This window comes from Bos indicus, chromosome 5 (assembly GCF_029378745.1).
Source record: "Bos indicus isolate NIAB-ARS_2022 breed Sahiwal x Tharparkar chromosome 5, NIAB-ARS_B.indTharparkar_mat_pri_1.0, whole genome shotgun sequence".
NCBI lineage: Eukaryota > Metazoa > Chordata > Mammalia > Artiodactyla > Bovidae > Bos > Bos indicus.
The window spans coordinates 60,971,270-60,995,830 of NC_091764.1; the positions used below are offsets into that span (position 1 = coordinate 60,971,270).

The window sequence follows — 24,561 nt, forward strand, 5'->3', positions numbered from 1 at the left end:
GCATGTAGGCCAAGATAAAGGTACATAGATAGGTATTTTTTCCTGTAAATCTAATCTAAGTAGTAGATCCCTCATTCTAATCATGATCCTCTCCCTGGTTCTCTGTTCCCTTCTTACTCTGGTCCCAGGAATAGCTCACCCTCTCCTCGTCTGCACCTCACCTGTCAGTCACTTTAACCCCCATCAAGTCCAGGTCACAGCTCCTTGATAACAGATGTTGCTGACTGTCTGGAGATGGTGAACTGTCAGAGATGCATAGCAGGAAATTCCTGGAACAAAGAGGCATTGTTCTAGATGAAGTGTCTGAGATTGATAGCTCTGGAAGAGTTCCTTTGTCACCTCCCTCCCATTGGTCATTTCCTTTGTAAAGTGAAACAAGAAGGATAGTAAGTCATAAAATATGTTCGGGATGTGAGCAGCACCTAGCAATATAACTTAGTCAGTTAAGACTGTGGGCTCTAAATTCAGAAAGACACAAGTGTGAATCCTCTGCCAGAATATGATGGGGTTTAAGCAAATAGTTAGCCTCCCTAGGCTAGGAGTCGGACACGACTGAGCGACTTCACTTTCACTTTTCACTTTCATGCATTGGAGAAGGAAATGGCAACCCACTCCAGTGTTCTTGCCTGGAGAATCCCAGGGACGGGGGAGCCTGGTGGGCTGCTGTCTGTGGGGTAGCACAGAGTCGGACACGACTGAAGCGACTTAGCAGCAGTAGCAGCAGGCTTCACTTCTCAAATCTGAAAAACAGAGAATAACAATAACCGCTCTTTGGCTTGTCAGGAGGATTAAGTGAGATAATATGTATAAAGCATGTAGCACAGCCCCTCGCACACTCAATAATTAGCCAGTATTATTGTTTTTCAGCCTTTAAAATGATGGTCACAAAATTTTTGAAGGTATGGAAACTGATGATATAGTTTGCAATGAAAAATTCAGACTGTAAATCTAGTTTTCAACGGTGGGTACACAGAGAAAAAGAAAGCACTTAAATGAGGATCAGTGTTAATAGTGATTTTACTTGTTTTTTATATATCTTTTATGTTTTATAGAATGTTAAAGGATAATTTCTAAAATCAAAAATTTAATGCTATTAAATGGTATCAATGCTTCCCTTAACTTATATTTAACACTAGGCTAGAACTTGGACATTTTTAAGTGGAAAGATAATCATCATTTTGATATTGTTTAGGCGACTGAAAGTAAAGACGACAATTTTTTAGATCCTATTTCCTTAAATTCTCGAGAATATTTCAACATTCATCTGTGGTTGAGGTGCCGCTTAGCCTTGGTGACTGCATTTGTTGCCCAGATTCGTGGCATTGGAATCGTGAAAGGTACAAATACCCTCTCTCTTCAATCAAAGCTTTCATAAAATTTAATTTTATTTAGGTAACAGAGGTTTTATTGGGATGTATTTTATTATAACATTAACATTTTATAACTTCTTAGCTTGATCTGTTTCCAGAATTTTAAAAATTGAGATATTAAATGAGGATAATAATTTTCAGCAGTCCCTTGTATCACTGAAAATGGCATATATGTTACTGATGTATGCATTGCAGGCAATGAGATTTCAGAGTCATCTAGGAAGGCAGCCTGGTGCAGGGGTCCAGAGAGCAGTTTCTGGAGCCACCCTGCCTTGAGTTCAAATACTCTATCCACCACTTCCTTGCTGTGTAATCTTGGCCAAATCACTTAGTCCCCCTATGCCCCAGTTTTCTCCTCTGTAAAATAGAAATAGGGTACTTACTTCATAGGATTATTTCCAGGATAAATAGGTTAAATTTCTAAGGTTCTTAGACTACAACCTGGCACATACAAATATTAGTGCTGGCAGAGGTTAATAGTTATCTGTGTGTGAACCTATCTATTTACCCATCTCTACCCATCTCCCAAATTAAATTATTTCATGCAATATCATTATTACTTTGGCAGCGTTTGAATACTCTAAAGTACTTCCCCTCAAATTATGTTTATTTTCAATATTTCATGTAGTTTTGTTTTCCATCTTTGCATCTTCCTTTTCTTCTATTTTATACAATATTCCTGTGATAAACTTTGAGGATTTTATGCTTATACAGTTTCTTCCTTTCTTGGTGCATTTTAAGTAACTGCATTTGTTTATTTTAGAAAACGATATAACAGATTACGTGAGCCTTATCAATGAAGTGTGTGTGGAGGCAAAAGCTGCAGGTGACAGGGAGCTACAGGCTGAATTCTTGATGCAAGCTGTAATTATCGGCCTACAAGAAAAGCATTTAAAGGCAGACATCATAAAAAGCCTTCAGGTAGGAAGCCAGTCTCATTCACATTGATATTTACCAAAGGATTCTGGTTAGAATAAAAGGAGAGAGTTTAAATTTCCATTAGTTACTGCTTGTATGGCAGTCAATATGGCCAGCTCTTATTTCAGTGAATTGTAAATGGTACTATCAGACATAATAATTTTATTTTAATAGGAGGTAATACAGTTGCTTGAAGGGCATGACTTTATTTCTCCTCGATCTCATTTAACCCTGGTGAGAAGCATGCTTTTGCTGGATGATTTAACAAAAGCTGAGAAATTCAAGGAAACTCCTTTTTCGAAAATAGAAAAATTGTATTTGTTGACTCAGTCTCACAACATTCTTATAGAACAGGTGAGAAAGCTTTACTGTCCAAAAGATTTAGAAATTTACTCTTCTTTTTCTTATTGCAGACCACAATAGCTAATTACTTAGTATGATGTTTCTTTTACAGATGATAACTTTTGGAGAAACAATTGAATTGCCTTCATCAAACACTGACTATGCAAGTCCATTACTGCCTTTGAAAAATATTTATCTTCCTCACGTCATGTTGTTGGCCAAAACAAAAATGAGAATTGGTAAGGACACTTAAACATATATTCAAGACACTGATGAAAAAGTTTAATTTATTTTCAAACAGGCTATCTTGTGAGTGCATTTAATTTGGGGCAATATTTATGAATACCCAGATTCCATTTATTTAAAAAATAGTTGAAAAAATTATTATTAGTGCCATGTTATTCCTTTCACACAAAGGCATTTAATTAAATAGCTGGTTATACAAAGCTCTTTACACAGTGTAATCCTTTAGTTGAAAAGTAGTTTGTATGAAAAGGATACTTGATAGTGGAAATGTTAGAAAGCAATTATGTACTCAGTTCTTCCTTTTGCTGATGAAAGAACAGACATCTGATCACCTACCATGTGCCAGCCTCCATATGAGGTCCTAGGACACTACTGGAGATGAAAACAGATGTAGTTCCTACTCTTAACCTTGAAGATAGAGATAAACAAGTAAACAAATCATATACAGGAATGAATATTATATCATTTATCATATTATAAATATTGTATAAAACATTTTAATATTTATTTAATATTTATACATTTTTATAATATTTAGAAAATTTAATACAATACATATTTTATAGAAATCTGTATTTGATAACAACTATATAGGAAATCTGCAAGGATATAGTAAGCTTAAACATGATGATGAATTATGTTTATGTATGTAATTGTAATTAGTGTTATAAAGATGTGGATAAGGTCTGTTGATAAAGAATAGCAAAGGAAGGGGTGTCTATTTAAGTACTGAATAGAATAATTGGGAAAGGTCTCTTTGGGGAGGTGGTATTTAACTCTAGACTGTAAGTATTATGCATATGCATAGCAGAGTCATGAATATGCATAGGGAGTCATGCATAGTGGAGGCAGAGCGAGCAGTGAGTTGTAGGTTCTGAGGTCAGGACACACTTGACATATTCCAGAACTGCAAGGAGACCAGTGCAACCAGAGCAGAGTTGGGTAGGGGCAGCCTAAAGGGAGGAGGTGATCAGGGAACAGTTTATGTTTCAAAGGATTACCCTAGCTGCTGGGTGAAGAATAGGTTGGAGGATAACCTGAAGCCAGCCAGTGGAGGACCTGATTGTAGAAGGTAGACCAGTAAGTCAGAGGTATATATGTGTGTGCTCAGTTGCTCAGTTGTGTCTGACTTTTTGTGGCCCCATGGACTGTAGCCTGCCAGGCTCCTCTGCCCATGGAATTTTCCAGGCAAGAGTACTGGAGTGGAATGCCATTTCCTTCTCCAGGGGATCTTCCTGATCCAGGGATCGAATCAGCATCTCTTACATTTCCTACACTGGCAGGCAGATTGTTTACCATATAACTCCTAGGAAACCAGTATTGCTACACTTCACAGGAGCTCACAGACACTGTTGACCCAAAGCTATGTGCCTCTAGCGCCAAGGCTCTTGTCTGTCTCAGAGGGCTGAAAATCTTGTAACAGCTCTGTCTGTTCTAACCTATATTAATCATGCCTTAAAAAAAAAAAAAAAAAAAGTATATCTGGGGCTTTCCCAGTGGCTTAGTGGTAAAGAATCCACCTGCCGAGTTTTCTGAAGATGGTGGAGGAGTAGGACGGGGAGAACACTTTCTCCCCCACAAATTCATCAAAAGAGCATTTAAACGTCGAGTAAATTCCACAAAACAACTTCTGAATGCCGGCAGAGGACATCAGGCACCCAGAAAAGCAATCCAACTCTTCGAAAGGAGGTAGGAAAAAATATAAAAGACAAAAAAAGAGACAAAAGAGGGAGGGATGGAGTTCCGTCCCGGGAAGGGAGTCTTAAAAAGAGAGAAGTTTCCAAACACCAGGAAACCTTCTCACTGCCGAATCTGTGCCGAGCTTTGGAAGCACAGAGGGCAACATAACAGGAAGAAAAAATAAATAAACAATTAAAACTCGAAGATTGCGAGTCCTATGGTAACTCCCCCAGCGGAGAAGCAGCGCAGACGCCTGCACGCGCCATTAGCAAGCGGGGGCTGGGCAGGGAGGTGCAGCGCGGGCTGCATCGCTTAGAGTAAGAATCTGGCCTGAATACCCTGAGCACTATCTGAGCGAAATAATTTGGGCTAGCAAACCAGACTGTGGGATATCTACCACGCGAAAAGCCAGCCTCAACCTAAGACACCGCCAGGCCCGCGCACGGAACAAAGAATTGAACAGAGATAGCCGGCTGCAGACCTTCCCCCTCCGGTGACAGGCAGCCAGAGCCGGAAGGGGGCAATCGCAGCCCCAGAGAGACATTATCTATAAAACTGTAAGCAGGCTTCTTTGCTAACTAAAACTTCTTGGGGGTCTGGACGGTTAACATCTGCCTGAGAAGGTGCGCCGGTTTTACACCCATATAACCGAGTGGCGGGGAGGTGATAAGTCGCAGCGTTGGTGCTCGCCAAACACCTCATCACTTGAGCTGCTCGGACCTGGGAAGAGCACAAAACTCAGGCCCAACTGAGTCTGCGCCTCTGAGGACTACCCGAGTGCCTGAACCTGAGCGGCTTGGACCTGGGAGGTACATGCAACCCAGGGCCATCCTCGGATTGTTCCCGGCGGAACAACCTAGAGCCCGAGCAGTGTGGGCAGGGAGGCTACACGCGCCGTGAGCGGGGGCAGACCCAGTGTGGCTGAGGCACTGCGAGCGCACGCCAGTGTTATTTGTTTGCAGCATCCCTCCCTCCCTCCCCACAGCGCGACTGAACAAAGAGAAGAAATACAGCTCCACCCATCAGAACACCGACACAAGCTTCCCTAACCAGGAAACCTTGACAAGCCACCTGTACAAACCCACACACAGCGAGGAAAAGCCACAATAAAGAGAACTCCACAAACTGCCAGAATACAGAAAGGACACCCCAAACTCAGCAATTTAAACAAGATGAAGAGGCAGAGGAATAGCCAGCAGATAAAGGAACAGGATAAATGCCCACCAAACCAAACAAAAGAGGAAGAGATAGGGAATCTACCTGATAAAGAATTCCGAATAATGATAGTGAAATTGATCCAAAATCTTGAAATTAAAATGGAATCACAGATAAATAGCTTGGAGACAAGGATTGAGAAGATGCAAGAAAGATTTAATAAGGACCTAGAAGAAATAAAAAAGAGTCAATATATAATGAATAATGCAATAAATGAAATTAAAAACACTCTGGAGGCAACAAATAGTAGAATAACAGAGGCAGAAGATAGGATTAGTGAATTAGAAGATAGAATGGTAGAAATAAATGAATCAGAGAGAATAAAAGAAAAACGAATTAAAAGAAATGAGGACAATCTCAGAGACCTCCAGGACAATATTAAACGCTACAACATTCGAATCATAGGGGTTCCAGAAGAAGAAGACAAAAAGAAAGACCATGAGAAAATACTTGAGGAGATAATAGTTGAAAACTTCCCTAAACTGGGGAAGGAAATAATCACCCAAGTCCAAGAAACCCAGAGAATCCCAAACAGGATAAACCCAAGGCGAAACACCCCAAGACACATATTAATCAAATTAACAAAGATCAAACACAAAGAACAAATATTATAAGCAGCAAGGGAAAAACAACAAATAACACACAAAGGAATTCCCATAAGGATAACAGCTGATCTTTCAATAGAAACTCTTCAAGCCAGGAGGGAATGGCAAGACATACTTAAAATGATGAAAGAAAATAACCTACAGCCCAGATTATTGTACCCAGCAAGGATTTCATTCAGGTATGAAGGAGAAATCAAAAGCTTCTCAGACAAGCAAAAGCTGAGAGAATTCTGCACCACCAAACCAGCTCTCCAACAAATACTAAAGGATATTCTCTAGACAGGAAACACAAAAATGGTGTATAAATTCGAACCCCAAACAATAAAGTAAATGGCAACGGGATCATACTTATCAGTAATTACCTTAAACGTAAATGGGTTGAATGCCCCAACCAAAAGACAAAGACTGGCTGAATGGATACAAAAACAAGACCCCTACATATGTTGTCTACAGGAGACCCACCTCAAAACAGGGGACACATACAGACTGAAAGTGAAAGGCTGGAAAAAGATTTTCCATGCAAATAGGGACCAAAAGAAAGCAGGAGTAGCAATACTCATATCAGATAAAATAGACTTTAAAACAAAGGCTGTGAAAAGAGACAAAGAAGGTCACTACATAATGATCAAAGGATCAATCCAAGAAGAAGATATAACAATTATAAATATATATGCACCCAACACGGGAGCACCGCAGTATGTAAGACAAATGCTAACAAGTATGAAAGGAGAAATTAACAATAACACAATAATAGTGGGAGACTTTAATACCCCACTCACACCTATGGATAGATCAACTAAACAGAAAATTAACAAGGAGACACAAACTTTAAACGATACAATAGACCAGTTAGACCTAATTGATATCTATAGGACATTTCATCCCAAAACAATGAATTTCACCTTTTTCTCAAGTGCACATAGAACCTTCTCCAGGATAGATCACATCCTGGGCCATAAAGCTAGCCTTGGTAAATTCAAAAAAAATAGAAATCATTCCAAGCATCTTTTCTGACCACAATGCAGTAAGATTAGATCTCAATTACAGGAGAAAAACTATTAAAAATTCCAACATATGGAGGCTGAACAACACGCTGCTGAATAACCAACAAATCACAGAAGAAATCAAAAAAGAAATCAAAATTTGCATAGAAACGAATGAAAATGAACACACAACAACCCAAAACCCGTGGGACACGGTAAAAGCAGTCCTAAGGGGAAAGTTCATAGCAATACAGGCACACCTCAAGAAACAAGAAAAAAGTCAAATAAATAACCTAACTCTACACCTAAAGCAACTAGAAAAGGAAGAAATGAAGAACCCCAGGGTTAGTAGAAGGAAAGAAATCTTAAAAATTAGAGCAGAAATAAATGCAAAAGAAACAAAAGAGACCATAGCAAAAATCAACAAAGCCAAAAGCTGGTTCTTTGAAAGGATAAATAAAATTGACAAACCATTAGCCAGACTCATCAAGAAACAAAGGGAGAAAAATCAAATCAATAAAATTAGAAACGAAAATGGAGAGATCACAACAGACAACACAGAAATACAAAGGATCATAAGAGACTATTATCAACAATTATATGCCAATAAAATGGACAACGAGGAAGAAATGGACAAATTCTTAGAAAAGTACAACTTTCCAAAACTCGACCAGGAAGAAATAGAAAACCTTAACAGACCCATCACAAGCACGGAAATTGAAACTGTAATCAAAAATCTTCCAGCAAACAAAAGCCCAGGTCCAGACGGCTTCACAGCTGAATTCTACCAAAAATTTAGAGAAGAGCTAACACCTATCCTGCTCAAACTCTTCCAGAAAATTGCGGAGGAAGGTAAACTTCCAAACTCATTCTATGAGGCCACCATCACCCTAATACCAAAACCTGACAAAGATCCCACAAAAAAAGAAAACTACAGGCCAATATCACTGATGAACATAGATGCAAAAATCCTAAACAAAATTCTAGCAATCAGAATCCAACAACACATTAAAAAGATCATACACCATGACCAAGTGGGCTTTATCCCAGGGATGCAAGGATTCTTCAATATCCGCAAATCAATCAATGTAATATACCACATTAACAAATTGAAAAACAAAAACCATATGATTATCTCAATAGATGCAGAGAAAGCCTTTGACAAAATTCAACACCCATTTATGATAAAAACTCTCCAGAAAGCAGGAATAGAAGGAACATACCTCAACATAATAAAAGCTATATATGACAAACCCACAGCAAACATTATCCTCAATGGTGAAAAATTGAAAGCATTTCCTCTAAAGTCAGGAACAAGACAAGGGTGCCCACTTTCACCATTACTATTCAACATAGTTTTGGAAGTTTTGGCCACAGCAATCAGAGCAGAAAAAGAAATAAAAGGAATCCAAATTGGAAAAGAAGAAGTAAAACTCTCACTATTTGCAGATGACATGATCCTCTACATAGAAAACCCTAAAGACTCCACCAGAAAATTACTAGAACTAATCAATGAGTATAGTAAAGTTGCAGGATATAAAATCAACACACAGAAATCCCTTGCATTCTTATACACTAATAATGAGAAAACAGAAAGAGAAATTAAGGAAACAATTCCATTCACCATTGCAACGAAAAGAATAAAATACTTAGGAATATATCTACCTAAAGAAACTAAAGACCTATATATAGAAAACTATAAAACACTGGTGAAAGAAATCAAAGAGGACACTAATAGATGGAGAAATATACCATCTTCATGGATTGGAAGAATCAATATAGTGAAAATGAGTATACTACACAAAGCAATTTATAGATTCAATGCAATCCCTATCAAGCTACCAACAGTATTCTTCACAGAGCTAGAACAAATAATTTCACAATTTGTATGGAAATACAAAAAACCTCGAATAGCCAAAGCGATCTTGAGAAAGAAGAATGGAACTGGAGGAATCAACCTACCTGACTTCAGGCTCTACTACAAAGCCACAGTTATCAAGACAGTATGGTACTGGCACAAAGACAGAAATATAGATCAATGGAACAAAATAGAAAGCCCAGAGATAAATCCACGCACATATGGACACCTTATCTTTGACAAAGGAGGCAAGAATATACAATGGATTAAAGACAATCTCTTTAACAAGTGGTGCTGGGAAATCTGGTCAACCGCTTGTAAAAGAATGAAACTAGAACACTTTCTAACACCATATACAAAAATAAACTCAAAATGGATTAAAGATCTCAACGTAAGACCAGAAACTATAAAACTCCTAGAGGACAACATAGGCAAAACACTCTCTGACATACATCACAGCAGGATCCTCTATGACCCACCTCCCAGAATATTGGAAATAAAAGCAAAAATAAACAAATGGGACCTAATTAAACTTAAAAGCTTCTGCACATCAAAGGAAACTATTAGCAAGGTGAAAAGACAGCCTTCAGAATGGGAGAAAATAATAGCAAATGAAGCAACCGACAAACAACTAATCTCAAAAATATACAAGCAACTCCTGCAGCTCAACTCCAGAAAAATAAATGACCCAATCAAAAAATGGGCCAAAGATCTAAATAGACATTTCTCCAAAGAAGACATACAGATGGCTAACAAACACATGAAAAGATGCTCAACATCACTCAGTATCAGAGAAATGCAAATCAAAACCACTATGAGGTACCATTTCACACCAGTCAGAATGACTGCGATCCAAAAGTCTACAAGCAATAAATGCTGGAGAGGGTGTGGAGAAAAGGGAACCCTCTTACACTGTTGGTGGGAATGCAAACTAGTACAGCCACTATGGAGAACAGTGTGGAGATTCCTTAAAAAACTGGAAATAGAACTGCCTTATGACCCAGCAATCCCACTGCTGGGCATACACACTGAGGAAACCAGAAGGGAAAGAGACATGTGTACCCCAATGTTCATCACAGCACTGTTTATAATAGCCAGGACATGGAAGCAACCTAGATGTCCATCAGCAGATGAATGGATGAGAAAGCTGTGGTACATATACACAATGGAGTATTACTCAGCCATTAAAAAGAATACATTTGAATCAGTTCTAATGAGGTGGATGAAACTGGAGCCTATTATACAGAGTGAAGTAAGCCAGAAGGAAAAACACCAATACAGTATACTAACGCATATATATGGAATTTAGAAAGATGGTAACGATAACCCTGTATACGAGACAGCAAAAGAGACACTGATATATAGAGCAGTCTTATGGACTCTGTGGGAGAGGGAGAGGGTGGGAAGATTTGGGAGAAAAAAAAAAAAATAAGTTTCCAAGGCTTATTTCACATTGTCATCTTTGAAACAAAGGTTTGCACTGATTTTTCAGTGATCAAATTTAATTTTCGTTTAACTACACCAGCACTGGTATCTAGAAAAAAAAAAAAAATTTACAGGCAAGGCTGTTTATAGGGATTTTCTTTAAAGGTGGATGATATTCAGGTTCCTAGTTTCTTATGCTTTTAGCTTTTGGTTCAATATTATAATCACAGCTCTACATAAGGTTCAGAGACATAAAGGGCTGAGTTAGCTGGAACATTTAGGGAAGCTCAGGTTATAAAATGAGGCTAATCTTGATGTTCCTTTATGAAATGAACAACTTCCTATACTGTTTTAAAATCCAAGCCACTGTAAGAATCAAGTTCTATTAATTTTGCTGTGAAATAAAGCAAAAGGTGTTTTTCAGAAAAAAAAAAAGAATCCACCTGCCAATGCACAGGTTCAATCCCTGATCTGAAAAGATCCCACAAACCACCAAGCAACTAAACCCATGCACCACAACTATTGAGCCTTTGCTCTGGAGCTTGGAGTTGCAACTACTGAATTCCACGTGCCCTAGAGCCCATGCTCTCCAACAAGAGAAGTCACCACAATGAGAAGCCCCTGCAGTGCAAGGGGCTAGAGGGTAGCCCCCACTTACCACAGCTAGAGAAAAGTCAGTGCAGCAACAAAGACAAAACACAGCCAAAAACAAATAAATAAATAAAAATATTTTTAAAAAATGTATTCCTAAAAAATAAAAAAAATAAAAAATAAAAATGTATTCCTGATGCTTTGACATCCGGAATCTTGCTGACCAGGGAGGGACTTCCCTTCTCAGGGTTAGCCAATTCTTAGAGATTAGTTAACCACTTTCTTGTGATGGTGACTTTTATATGCAAATCAGCTTTTCCAGAGCCCACACCCAAAACCTTTACTGAGCTTGCTGGGTTCTTACCTTGGGGCCAATATTTCTCTGCCCTAATCACCCCAGAGACAATTATACACTACTAGCAGAGACGACTGAAATTGTATAAACTAGCCAATCCTAAACCTTGGTCTGCTTACACTACACACCCACTCCTTTCCACAAAAAATACAATAAAGACTCTTGCCCACATTTTTTCCTTGCCCCTTCTGTTACCCCATCCAAGCTCACTCTTCTTGCCACACAACAGACCAACATATCAGAGACGAGGTATTGAGGCAAGGAATATGACTGTAATCAGAAAGCCATCTGACCAAGAAGATGGCAGACTAATGTCTCAAAATAGCCATCTTATCGGGGTCTGGATGCCAGTATCTTTTATAGAACACAGAGCAGGGGAGGGTGAGGAATTACAGTGAAAAGGCCATTAATCCTCCAAATATCTCCTGGAATGGCCAGCCTCACAGAGTATGTGTATTAATTTTTCCTTTCTGTAGCCATCCACAGGTGGATAGGACCAGGGAGTCTCCCTGAACAAAGGCACTTTGGCTTAACATTCAGACAGAGGGGCAGTGTTCCCTGAGGCAGGCCATTATGTATAGACACTATCCTTTTAATAAACAAAAGCAATAGGAAGTAAAGATTAAAATCAAAGAAACAGATCCAACAGGAGTAAGATTTTGTTCTTTCCTGTAACATTTCTACCTCCTGACTGACCCTCATGCTTCTTTGTGGTGCCCTGCATGGCATGTGTGCCCTCCTCCTCTTGAGAACTTTGAGCAAAGAGAAACTAGTCTTTCCAGTGGCAATCATCTCCTGACCTGTTGACCTTGTCATACTTGAATAACAACCAAACCAACATTTTGAAACATCACCCCTCGCCTCCTGGGCCCCACTTACCTCCCATTCTAGCAGCTGCTCAGCTCAGGAGAGGCTGGTGATTGGACTAGAGTTGGGGAGGGAGGGTAACAGAAGTGTGTTCAAACTGCCCAGAATCTTTCCCCCTTGTTCCCCTTCTTCTCCTCCTCATGATGATTATCATTATTTCATGATTATCATCATCATTTATGAATTTTATTGCTGTAGGGAAATCCGTTCACCCCTATTATTAATGTTTCCTTATTTATGAAATTAGGCTAGCCTAGCTGACCTGCAGAATTCCTATCCTGTTCACTGATCCCATGAGAGCTATTTTCCTACATTTTTAGCCCACAATTTATATTATCAATATATTTGATTTCTATAAGAACTTAAAGTGCAGATTGTGTTAAATTGTACAGATTGTGTTACATGTATTCTCTGCTCTCCTGCCTTACTGATCTTGAAGATGTGTCACCACTCAGTGGCAATACTGCTGCTGTTTTTTAGACTCACTTGAAGCAGAACAGCTTGCTTTCTGTTATGTTATATTAAATACCAACTTAAAGAACAAAAACCAAAAGCCGCTCTTCTGTCAAAATAACGTCAGCTTCACAACATCTTTTTCACAGAGTTGATGTTTATTGCAAAAAGGAGCGCTTCAATATTATGAAGCATAAAAATCCTCTGATTTGATGTTTCTCTACAGTTTTCCTTTTCAGTGATAGTATAGATTGCATTGCAAGAACAGAGGCACTTATGTTATTTTCTTTCTTTGTGAAAACCTCTTACAGAGAAAGACATTTTGAGATTATTTTTCTAAAACAACAAAAAGATAAGTATCATGGTTATTAAAGATGATTTTTCCCATTAATGACTGAACCTAGAGCTTCCTTATTAGTTGAAGAAGTAGATTACTGATTGAAGAAAGGTTCAAGAATAATGCTGGAGAGTGGGAATATAACTGGGAACCATCATCTTTGCCTTCAAAGGATCTGTTATCTAGTTAGGAGAGAGAAAGAAAAGTCAATTTCTGTAACAATTCTTTTTCTAGTTTTAACAAACACATAGAAAACAAGTACTATTATTATATGTCAGTAATTATTTATAGTACTATAGTACATATTGTACATGTATATAAGTGCCTCAATGACATGAAGAGACTTGATATTTTTGTTTTGTGTTAATAAACAGTTGTAGTATACTTTGAAACAATAAGCAAGACATGTCAGAATGGGAGAGGTATTGAGTTGTGAGATGGTATAGGACAAATGGCATTAGCATACCTTTCTTGCCTGCCATCTGATCGTTGCTGGTGATTATTGGGGTTAAGGGCATGAGCTCTGGAGAAAGAATTCTGGTCCAATTCCCTCCAGGAAATCATTTCACTTCTCTGTGTTTTCAGTTTCCTTTCTCATAAGATGTGGGTAAGAAAAGTACCAATCTCACAGGATGAAGTGAATGGAATATGTAACACGTTTAGAAGGGCACCTGGTTTGTTCTTAGAACTTCATAGGCGTCAGCTATTCTCATTGTTCCATGCCTGGCCTCCTTACTCTCTTAGGAAGCCCGGGAAGCAAGCCTTCAGTTTCTTCATCTCCATTTCTCAGCAAAGTGCCTTGTCCAGAGGAAGGGCTGTGTAACTTCTCCTTGGATAAGAGAGAGAGGGAGGGAGAAAGACCCTTTTTCCACCATCCTTCTACTCAAATAGCTCATTCCTGAGCTATACATTTACAAAACAAACAAACAAACAAAAAAACCCCTAGGCTTCTTAAAAACTCTTTGTAGGGCCTGGCGTCTTGGATTTCAAATTTTCAGAACTCGAAGAAACCTCAGATAGTTTCCAGTTCTGCTGCCTCAGTGCTCAGTGGCATGTAGGGACCTGTTCAAAGGCTCTGGTGACACAGTAACACCAATGACTGGCTTGTACCCAGCATTTCAGCTGGAATCCTACACATTCTGCAATTTTACACTACCTTTCTTTTCATATTCCCCCTACTATGCCTGTTAAGCTATTCTATCAATACAACTTTTCCACCCAGTTGCCTTTTGCTTTTATCTCAACATTTTTCTTCTTGAAACATAACAAGGTGATCATCAGTTGCCCGCCCTGATGGCCGTACTCCGTAGGCAGGCAGCCCTGACCTTTCTCAGGTCTGGCCCAGGGCTCCTATAACCTGCTACCACAGTGTCCTGAGCTTTCACTGCCTACACAGTCCACCACACAGTATTTTGATTGCCTCTCTGGCCGTTCACATTCCCTGTTAGACATTAAGCTCCATGGTCTCTCACTTAAGAGGTTTGCTGCAGAGTCAGGGTTTAGGGTATGGGCCCTGGAGCTAGACTGCCTAGGTTCAGATGGTGTGATTTTGGGCAATTTATTTAAACTTCACTGTGCCACTGCTTTTTCCTCTGTAACATGAGCATAATAATGATATCCACTCAGAGTTGGAAGGATTACATGAGATAATGCTTAAGTACTTGGGATGGTACCTGGCATTGTAGGAACCTTAGTTCTTATTTTCCACTTTTCTCTTTCTTATCCAGTGCCTAAGAATTCAGAAAATATTTGTGGAATAAATGTCTGGCTGTCTTTGGGGTGATTAGAAATTAAATCTAATGCCCCTTCAATAATACAATAATCCTTTATTATGTTAAGAAGTGATGGGACCATACCAGAAGTATGACTTGAGCTCTTTGTCCATAATGGGTTTGCAAACAAGTTATAATGAGAAAATATACAACATGAGGAACCACTATAGAACTGAATAGAAATTACTGCCTATTAATATATGCAACTTTTATTGGGAACAACATAAAAGTTTATAAAACGTCCAGGTGTTTCACTACTAACAACCTTATCTCTGGAACCCAGAAGTTAGGTAGAGCATTATGAACTTTTAGAACGGAAAAAGACTCAAGAGATTATCCTTCATCTTAAAAATGAGAAAAATGTTGAAATTTATCAAAGACCAAGTTTTAAAAGGCTGTTGTTTATAGTTCATTGAAATATTTGGGTACTGAGTTTCCTTTAAGTGTTCTTCAATGCTAAAAACTAAAGACACCTAGAATTCTATTCTTTTTTTTGACCTTGCTAAGGGCTTGTGGGAGCTCATTTCCTGACCAGGGATTGAACCCAGGGCACAGCAGTGAAAGCCTGGAATCTTAACCACTAGGCTACCAGGGACCCTCGTCCCCCAACACACCCAGACTTCTTAGTTGCACCTACTGTGAGAGGAGTCTGTTAACTGGGAGGTTGGGTATGAATGGGTGTGTGCGTGTGCTGTCGTTTCATTCGTGGCCGACTCTTTGCAACCACATGGACCTTAATCTGCCAGGCTTCTCTGTTCATGGGTTTCTCCAGGCAAGAATACTGGAGTGGGCTGCCATGCCCTCCTCCAGGGGATCTTCCCAACCCGGGGATCGAACTGGCATCTCCTGCACTGCAGGCCGGTTCTTTACACTAGCACCACCTGCGAAGCCCTTGTTATGAACACTCTGTATATTTCTCCCTCTTCATCTAACATCTTTCTTTTAGGACATACAGTGGCCAAGCAAGTATATTATACCAGTAAAAAGAAGGATTCTTCAAAGTGGTTACCTGCCCTTCATTTTTTTGAAATAGCTTTGAAGCTCGCTAGGACATCAGGAACAGAAGAACATGAGGTGGAAGCTGAAATCTTTTTTCAGAAAGGTAAGATGTATTTGGAGTCACAACTATGATAAAGTTTGGCAAAACTTTTTTTCCTATTAACAAAGGGCTTCTTAAAAATCTGGTCACTGATTATATAAAATATTGATTTTACAAAGGGCATGGTGTTGACAAACACCTTGATGTCTCTGCCAAACTCCGTTTTGAATAAAGTGAACATGCTTATATTAAGTTTACATCTAGAAAGGGAAAAAAGACTCCTATTTTCATTTCTTTTACAATTATGACTGGCTTTCCTTATGCAAAGTTTCACGTTTGACACAAAAATCTCATTATCAGCCATTTAGCTATGAAAAATGTTACTTAAAGAATGCTCAGAAGATATTTTTATGCATAATTTCATTACTTAGCTAAAATAGCCAGTTTCTGTAAAAGATACCTATCCATTTAAATAGCTATAGCATATCTATACTTATAACTTGAAATACACATTTGCATAATGCATTCATATAACTTTGTTGTGGCCATTTTAGCCCTGAGAAAAGTGATGACGACAATTGGTATCATTCATTGAACATCTACTAGGTACAAAGCACTATAATCAGTGTCTTACATCTCATATTGCCAGTTCCTACAATAGTGCTACGAGTTAGGCATGATCAATCCTGGTTGGCAGATGAGGGCAGTCTGGGTAAATAACCATCTATAAGTCAAGAGCTACTAAATGCCCAGATATGAACTTCACACGAGGTGGCTCTATGCTCTGTCCACATGCTGCATGGAAACTGTCAATCCTTTTCACAGTGATTATGAGATTTCCCTTTCCAGTCCTTCTGGCTGTAGAAGTAGCATTCCAGCGCCTGGCATTTGAAGGCTGCAGCTTACCATGAGGAAGGGGGAGCTGTGTGCACGCGAGAGCATTTTCATCATCTGTGTTGGTTTTCCAGCGTTTGCTGATTTTCTAGGATTTGTTTCTAGCAAAGGTGTTTCCTATGATGCCTGCAATGATTGAGGAAAGAAGAAAATGGATGTAGATTAAAGGAATACACTGCAGGAGGAAGTGAGAGCACAAAGTAAGGAAATGGAAGGAAAATAGGATGATAACACTTGTGTCCGAACAGTGAAAGGAGGCAGGGGAACCTCGAGGTGCCCAGGGAAGGAAGCAGCAGCTCTTTCCCCACTGGCGTACCTTCCAGCAGGAAACGAGAGATGGGCAAGCAAGGAGAACACATCCAGTTTTCCAAATTTCCAGCATAAAATATTTGTTCTGAAGTCCTAAATGATAGGAAAAAGAAAATGCATCTTTGTATATCCTTTTTCTCTTTCAGGCAAAATAGAATGTCAAATATTGATGGAAGAGAAACCTCCAACTATGCAACTTGAGAGTCTGTTTGAAGCTATACAGCTAAGCTTGAGAAATGATCAAAATTCAGGGTAAAAAAAAAGACTTTTTCATTATCACAATATGCATTTGGGTTTGAGTCCCGTGTTCTGGATGTGTGCTGAAATGACTGGGACACTCTCTTCCCATGGCAGGGCTAGTTTGGGGTGTTCATTGTCCAACTGGTTCACTGACTTCCTTTTCAAGCTTGTTGCTTTTGGCTCTGCCCCCAAGGCTTCATTCTCAGTGACAATTGATGACAGCAGTTAGCCTGGTGTCATACTGGATTGTAAATCACTTCCGGGCTATACTCAGCTTGATCTCCTATCAGTCCAAGGATACAGGAATTTCCACCAGATGTGAAATTGTATCGAGAAGGGATTTGTGTCATGCTGGTTCATCAGTGCCAAGGCTGGGCGACTCAATTCTGTATAATTGACTTAATGCACTGATTTAAATGACCCTGTCTGACAGGTTTGGTAGTGAACGCACAGCCCTCACCCACACCAAGTCATGACTTTCAGCATAACTCTGTGTGTCTCTTTAGAATCTAATCAGTGTAGGAGGGTAGAGACATAGACCTGGTTTTCCAGGCTTGACTATCACTTCTGTAGTGCCTTGTGTGCTGGAATATTCCAGAATGGTCTTGATGCTGGACTCCTTGCAGTCATGGCAGGAGGACAGCACAGGACAAGGAAGAACACACAGCTGTCTTTAAGAGCTTCTGATTTCAGTAGGGAGGAAGATGCCAGTGTTTAAGCCACAGGTGCTATGAAAAAAGGGTCAGTTTGGAACAGATGCTAGTTTTGCCTGTTTTTACCTTCATTTGTTCAGAAATTGTCACATGATGCAAAATGATGCTTCTGAGTAGTGAGGCTATGTAGTAAGTACAATGTTTTATTGTTTTAGGTTGATAAGAGACTCCTACCTTGAAATAGCCTTATTATTTTTACACATGAGGAAGTTAAAGAGCAAACTTTCAGTGTCACCATTGATGAGTATTAAGGTAATAAATGATTTTATTAGAAATATAAAGTATTAAATGTAAAGTATATTGCCTTTGAGCTTGCTTATTTTGCTACCTCTGTGCTATGGATATAAAGAGACATTTTTCTTTGTGACTTGGAGGAATTAATTCATTATTTTAAGCTCATACTCATATTTAGATACCTCTTTGGACATTTTTACATAAGATTCTGGAAATGGATTTCATTTGGAGATTTTTGCCTGTTAAAATGTTATCCATGAAATGTCAGTCAGTCAGTTCAGTTGCTCAGTCGTGTCCAACTCTTTGCAACCCCATCAGTTACAGCACGCCAGGACTCCCTGTCTATCACCAACTCCAAGAGTTCACTCAAACTCATGTCCATCGAGTCAGTAATACCATCCAGCCATCTCATCCTCTGTCGCCCCCTTCTCCTCCTGCCCCCAGTCCCTTCCAGCATCAGGGTCTTTTCCAGTGAGTCAACTCTTCGCATGAGGTGGCCAAAGTATTGGAGTTTCAGCCTCAGCATCAGTCCTTCCAATGAACACCCAGGACTGATCTTCTCTAGGATGGACTGGTTGGATCTCCTTGCAGTCCAAGGGACTCTCAGGAGTCTTTTCCAACACCACAGTTCAAAAGCATCAATTCTTTGGTGCTCAGCTTTCTTCACAGTCCAATTTTCACATCCATACATGACCACTGGAAAAACCATAGCCTTGACTAGACGGACCTTTGTTGACAAAGTAACGTCTCTGCTTTTTAATATGCTGTCTAGGTTGGTCATAACTTTCCTTCCAAGGAATAAGTGTCTTTTAGTTTCATGGCTGCAATCACCATCTGCAGTGATTTTGGAGCCCAAAAAATAAAGTCTGACACTGTTTCCACAGTGTCACCATCTATTTGCCATGAAGTGATGGTACCAGATACCATGTTCTTTGTTTTCTGAATGTTGAGCTTTAAGCCAACTTTTTCATTCTCCTCTTTCACTTTCATCAAGAGGCTTTTTAGTTCCTCTTCACTTTCTGCCAGAAGGGTGGTGTCATCTGCATATCTGAGGTTATTGATATTTCTCCCGGCAATCTTGATTCCAGCTTGTGCTTCTTCCAGCCCAGCGTTTCTCATGATGTACTCCATGAAATGTAGGTGCATATAAATATGCTCAGTCATTAGGATTGATCAGATGTTTGCAGGAAATGACATATTGCTTAAGCTGATAGACAAGTATGGTTTTCATTACTGATGTGACTGGCAAACAGATCATCTTTTGATAAGAAAAGTCATTCATTCATTTATCACATATCTATTGAGCATGTCCTATAACCCAGACCGTATTCTGGATAAAGCAGAGTCCAGGACAATCTCAGTGCTTGTTCCCACGCACTTACTCCTCCGTGGAGGGAGACAGGTAATAAACCTGTAAAGAAAGAAAGGTGGGAGGGAGTGAGGAAGGAAGAGAAGGGAAGGAAGGGTTGGGGTTGTTTTAGGTGGTGAAGTTTAGGATTAAGAAATAACTTGAGTTGGTGGGATTGTGAATGACTGCAGTGGAAAGAGGTGAAAAGTGAGATTTGATCATTTGGGAGGGAGCCTTGCAGGGTGGCAGAGGCATGCACTCCATCAAGCAGCTCTTCCAAATAAGGGGCAGAAACATCTCCATTGATCCTGTGATCCTGTTGAGGTCAGAGGTTCAGCCTTTCTCAGGAGCTCCTAGAAATGCCAATGCTCCTGGTCTGTGGGCCACACCTGAGTACCCAGGATTCAGACAGGGAGATTTTCTTTCTTTTTTAAAAAAATTAATGTATTTATTTTAATTGGAGGCTGATTACAGTATTGTACTGGGTTTTGCCATACATCGACATGATTCAGTAGCAGGTGCAAATGTGTTCCCCATCCAGAACCCCCTTCCCGCCTCCCTCCCCATCCCAGCCCCCAGGGTCATCCCAGTGCACCAGCCCTGAGCACCCCAGAGAGGGAGATTTTTTAGGCAGGAAGTTGGGTGGGGAACTTTGTGTTAATTTTTTTTTTTGAAAACTTGATTTTTATTTTTCAAAAAATACCATCTAATTGTTTATTCTTTAGATTTCAGTAGGCTTTATATATTTCATTCTCATTAAATAATCCTCTGACCCACCAAAAAATCTCTCCAGAAAATTTTGATGTAAAATCTCTAATCTTTGAGACAACATAAACATGATTTAAATTCTGTAGACAAATAGGCTTTCAGTCAGTTGGAACAACTTAAATGGTTGCTGCCTTAGGTGGGTAACAGCTATTTTTTTTTCATCAAAATAATTACATAGAAAACTTACTTTTGTGATATGATACACATCTTTACATCCAATAAGAGAAAACAGAAATCTTTGTTTCCATGGCAGTTTGCAATGCAAATTAATAAGATGCTAGGATAGAAAATATATCACCTTTTGGGCCTTCTCTAGGGAGCTGTTTATAATTAGGAGCTTAAACAAATAAGATTTGAATGAAAGAATAGTATAACTCCAGTGACTGAACAGCAACAACAAACACAATATGAGCATTATTTTCTGTATATCTTGACATGGCATAAATATTTTAGCAAGACATACAATTATTAGACACACAGAAAACAGTCAAAAACAACAAAAATTCATCTAGGCATATTCAGACCATTGAAATGAAAATTTAAAATATGTCCTAGTAAAGACAATTGCTATATAAATGCTGAAAAGAAAACATTATTGTTTCACTTACATGGAGAGTCTGGAGTATAGTGACTGTCACCCTGGTTTGGGTTGGAATCCTATCTTCATGACACAGCAGTGGGAGCAAAGCCTTTCTAACCCAAGTTTCCTCATCTGTGAAATGAAGGTGAGGATGCTTACCCCTTAGAGTAGCTAGGAAAATTAAGTAAAATAAAAGACTCGGCACATAATAAATACCCAAAAGAAAACCCAAAAAGAGGTGAAGGGACTATCCTTTATCATTATGTAACTTTGACTAGACTCCAACATTTTATCTTTCTGAAGTATTTTGTACATAGAAGGCGATGGCACCCCACTCCAGTACTCTTGCCTGGAAAATCCCATGGACGGAGGAGCCTGGAGGGCTGCAGTCCATGGGGTCGCTAAGAGTTGGACACGACTGAGCGACTTCACTTTGACTTTTCACTTTCATGCATTGGAGAAGGAAATGGCAACTCACTCCAGTGTTCTTGCCTGGAGAATCCCATGGACTGGGGAGCCTGGTAGGCTGCAGTCCATGGGGTCGCTAAGAGTCAGACATGAGTGAGCAACTTCACTTTCACTTTCACTTTCATGCTTTGGAGAAGGAAATGGCAACCCACTCCAGTGTTCTTGCCTGGAGAATCCCAGAGATGGGGGAGCCTGATGGGCTGCCATCTATGGGGTCGCACAGAGTCAGACACGACTGAAGTGACTTAGCAGTAGCAGCAGATCTCCAATAGTTATTTGTTAGTTGAACTATTTCTTGAACATTCATTCATGTATTCATTCAATCAAGCCAACACTTATTGAGTGCTTAATGTATGCCAAGCATGTTACTCTCTTCCACTAAGAAGCACAGAGGAGCAAAGGAAAGAAATAATTGTATTGTGATGTATTGAGGACTATAATAAGATAGGTCAAGTAGAAAAGTAGAGCAAAGTGGCTAATTCTGCTTTGGGGGAATGTAAGAGAAAGCTTTACAGATGAGATGAGTTTTGGAGGATAAGTAGAAGTTTTCCAAGGAATTGAGAGAAAAAATAGTCCAAAGAGAGAGATTATCAAACACATGTTTAGAAAACAGATTTATTGAATCATAAATTATATCTATGAAATTAACCTATTTTAAGAGTGCAATTCATAGATGTTTAATGATTTTACATGTTGTGTAACTATCATCACCATCTAGTTTTAGAACATTTCCCTCATCTTCAAAAGATCCCAAGTGCCCATTTGCTATCATTCCCATTTCTACCTCTAGTCCCAGGTAACCATTAGTCTGTTTTCTGTCTCCGTAGATTTGTCTTTTCTGTATAGTTCACTTAAATGGAATCAAACAGAATGTAATCTTTCATGCCTGCTTCCTTCACCTGGCATTATGTTCTTGAGGTTCACCCATGTTGTAACATGTAACAGTATTTGTTCCTTTTACTTCTGAGTAGTATTCCTTTATATAGTTTTATTACCTTTTCTTGATTCATTCAACTGGAGCTGGATATATGAATTTTTGCCACTTTTGGCTATTATGAATGATGCTGCTTTGAATACTCATATATAGATTTAAATATTTTAAACTTTATTTTTAATTGGAAGGTAGTTGCTTTACAATATTGTGTTGGCTTCTGCCGTAGAACAACGTGAATCCGCCATAAGTATACATATGTCCCCTCCCTCTTCAACCTCCCCCCAACCCCTACCCCCTCCCACCCATCTAGGTTGTTACAGAGTACCACATTGAGCTCCCTGTGTTATACAGTAACTTCCTTTTAGCTGTCTGTTTTACATATGGTAATATGTATGTTTCAGTGCTACTCTCTCAGTTCCATATACAGATTTTTCATGTGAACGTGTTTTCAATTCCTTTGGGTGTATACCTAAGAATGGAATTTCTGGGTCATACTTGACTCTCTGTTTAGCCTGTTGATGATATGTTATATTGTTTTCCTGAGTGCTGTACCATTGTGTATTCCTACCAGCAGTGTATGAGGGTTTCAGTTTCTCCACATCCTTGCAAACAGTTGTTATTATTTATCTCTTTGATTGTAGCCATCTTAGTGGGTATTAAGCAGTATTTCATTAGGATTTTGATTTGCATATCCCTAATGGCCATTTGTATATCTTCTTTAGGAAAATATCTACTCAAATCTTTTGCCCATAAACTAAATTGAGTTATCTTTTTTATCATTGAGTTATAACTTTTAAAACATATGTGTTCTAGATATATATCCCTTATCAGATATATAATTTATAGATATTTTTTCCAGTTGATGGCTTGTCTTTTCATGCAATTAATTGTATCTTCAGAAACAAGAGTCTTTACTTTTAATGAGGTACAGTTTATCATTTTTTAATATATTTTGTGGTTTTAGTACCACCTTACCTAACCCCAGATGTTGAAGATTTTCTCCTGTGTTTTCTTCTAAAAGTTTTTTAGCTTTAATGCTTAAGTCCATCATGGTATATTTTGATTTAAGTTTTGTGTAAAGTGTGAGGTAAGGCTCTAAATTCATGTTTTTGCACATAGATATTCATTTGTCTGAGTATCACTTGTTGTAAAGACTATCTTTTCTTTATTGAATTGCCTTGGCTCCTTTGTCAAAAAATTTATTGATCAAAAGTCTAAATATTTTTCCTAGACTTCCAATTCTATTCCATTGATCTATAATTCTACCTTTATGTGAGTATCCACTGTCTTGATTACTGTATGGCTTGTAGTAAGTTTTTTGAAATTGGAAAGTATTTGTCCTCCAATTATGTTCTTCCTTTTCAAAATTATTTTCACTTTGAATCTTTTGCATTTTCTTCTTCATTTTAGAATCTGCTTGTCAGTTTCTGCCAAAATGCAGAATTTTGGTACAGATTATGTACCAAATAATCTACAAGTAATTTGTAGACATTTAGCATGTTAACAATTTTGAATCCTCAATTCATGTATATGAACTCTCTTCATTTATTTAGATATTAATTTTTCTTGATATTTTTTTTACTTTTCAGTATGCACATTTTATAAATTTTTGTTAAGATTATTTCTATCATGAATGGGTATTTTCTTAATTTCATTTTCAGATTGTTCATAGCTAATACAATTGATTTATGAATATTGAGTTTTGTATCCTGTGATCTTGCTAAGCACATTTGTTAATTTTAGAGGTGTGTGTGTGTGTGTGTGTGTGTATCTTGGGATTTTCTACATATAGGATCATGTTCCTTGCAAACAATTTAATTTCATTTCCTATTCTAGATGCATTTTAAAAATTTTCTTACCTGTTTGTATAGGCTTGTATCTCATATGCAGTATTGAACACCTCCCATGTAAAAAAATGCCCATCATATTTTTTTTTCCTGTTTTCATTCTGAGCTCAAGTTTGGCCTCAATAAAGCCTTCCTCTCAATTCAAAATGAGCTTTCTTTTTTGAATGTCT

General features: G+C 38.7%; 1 protein-coding gene across 10 annotated transcripts in view; it reads left to right on the forward strand.

Annotated features, from left to right (window-relative positions):
• The window catches only part of CFAP54 (cilia and flagella associated protein 54), a 312,887-nt gene that overhangs the window by 215,597 nt on the left and 72,729 nt on the right, over positions 1-24,561 (forward strand). For all 10 annotated transcript variants that reach the window (XR_011566649.1, XR_011566651.1, XR_011566650.1 and 7 more), the window contains 7 exons: positions 1,193-1,337; positions 2,134-2,291; positions 2,463-2,642; positions 2,743-2,869; positions 15,964-16,119; positions 17,406-17,511; positions 18,368-18,464. Coding sequence is in view for 7 of the 10 variants with exons in the window: in XM_070789566.1 (XP_070645667.1) it covers positions 1,193-1,337; positions 2,134-2,291; positions 2,463-2,642; positions 2,743-2,869; positions 15,964-16,119; positions 17,406-17,511; positions 18,368-18,464 (969 nt within the window). In the remaining 3 variants the exon portion in view is untranslated. The remainder of the gene's footprint in view (positions 1-1,192; positions 1,338-2,133; positions 2,292-2,462; positions 2,643-2,742; positions 2,870-15,963; positions 16,120-17,405; positions 17,512-18,367; positions 18,465-24,561) is intronic.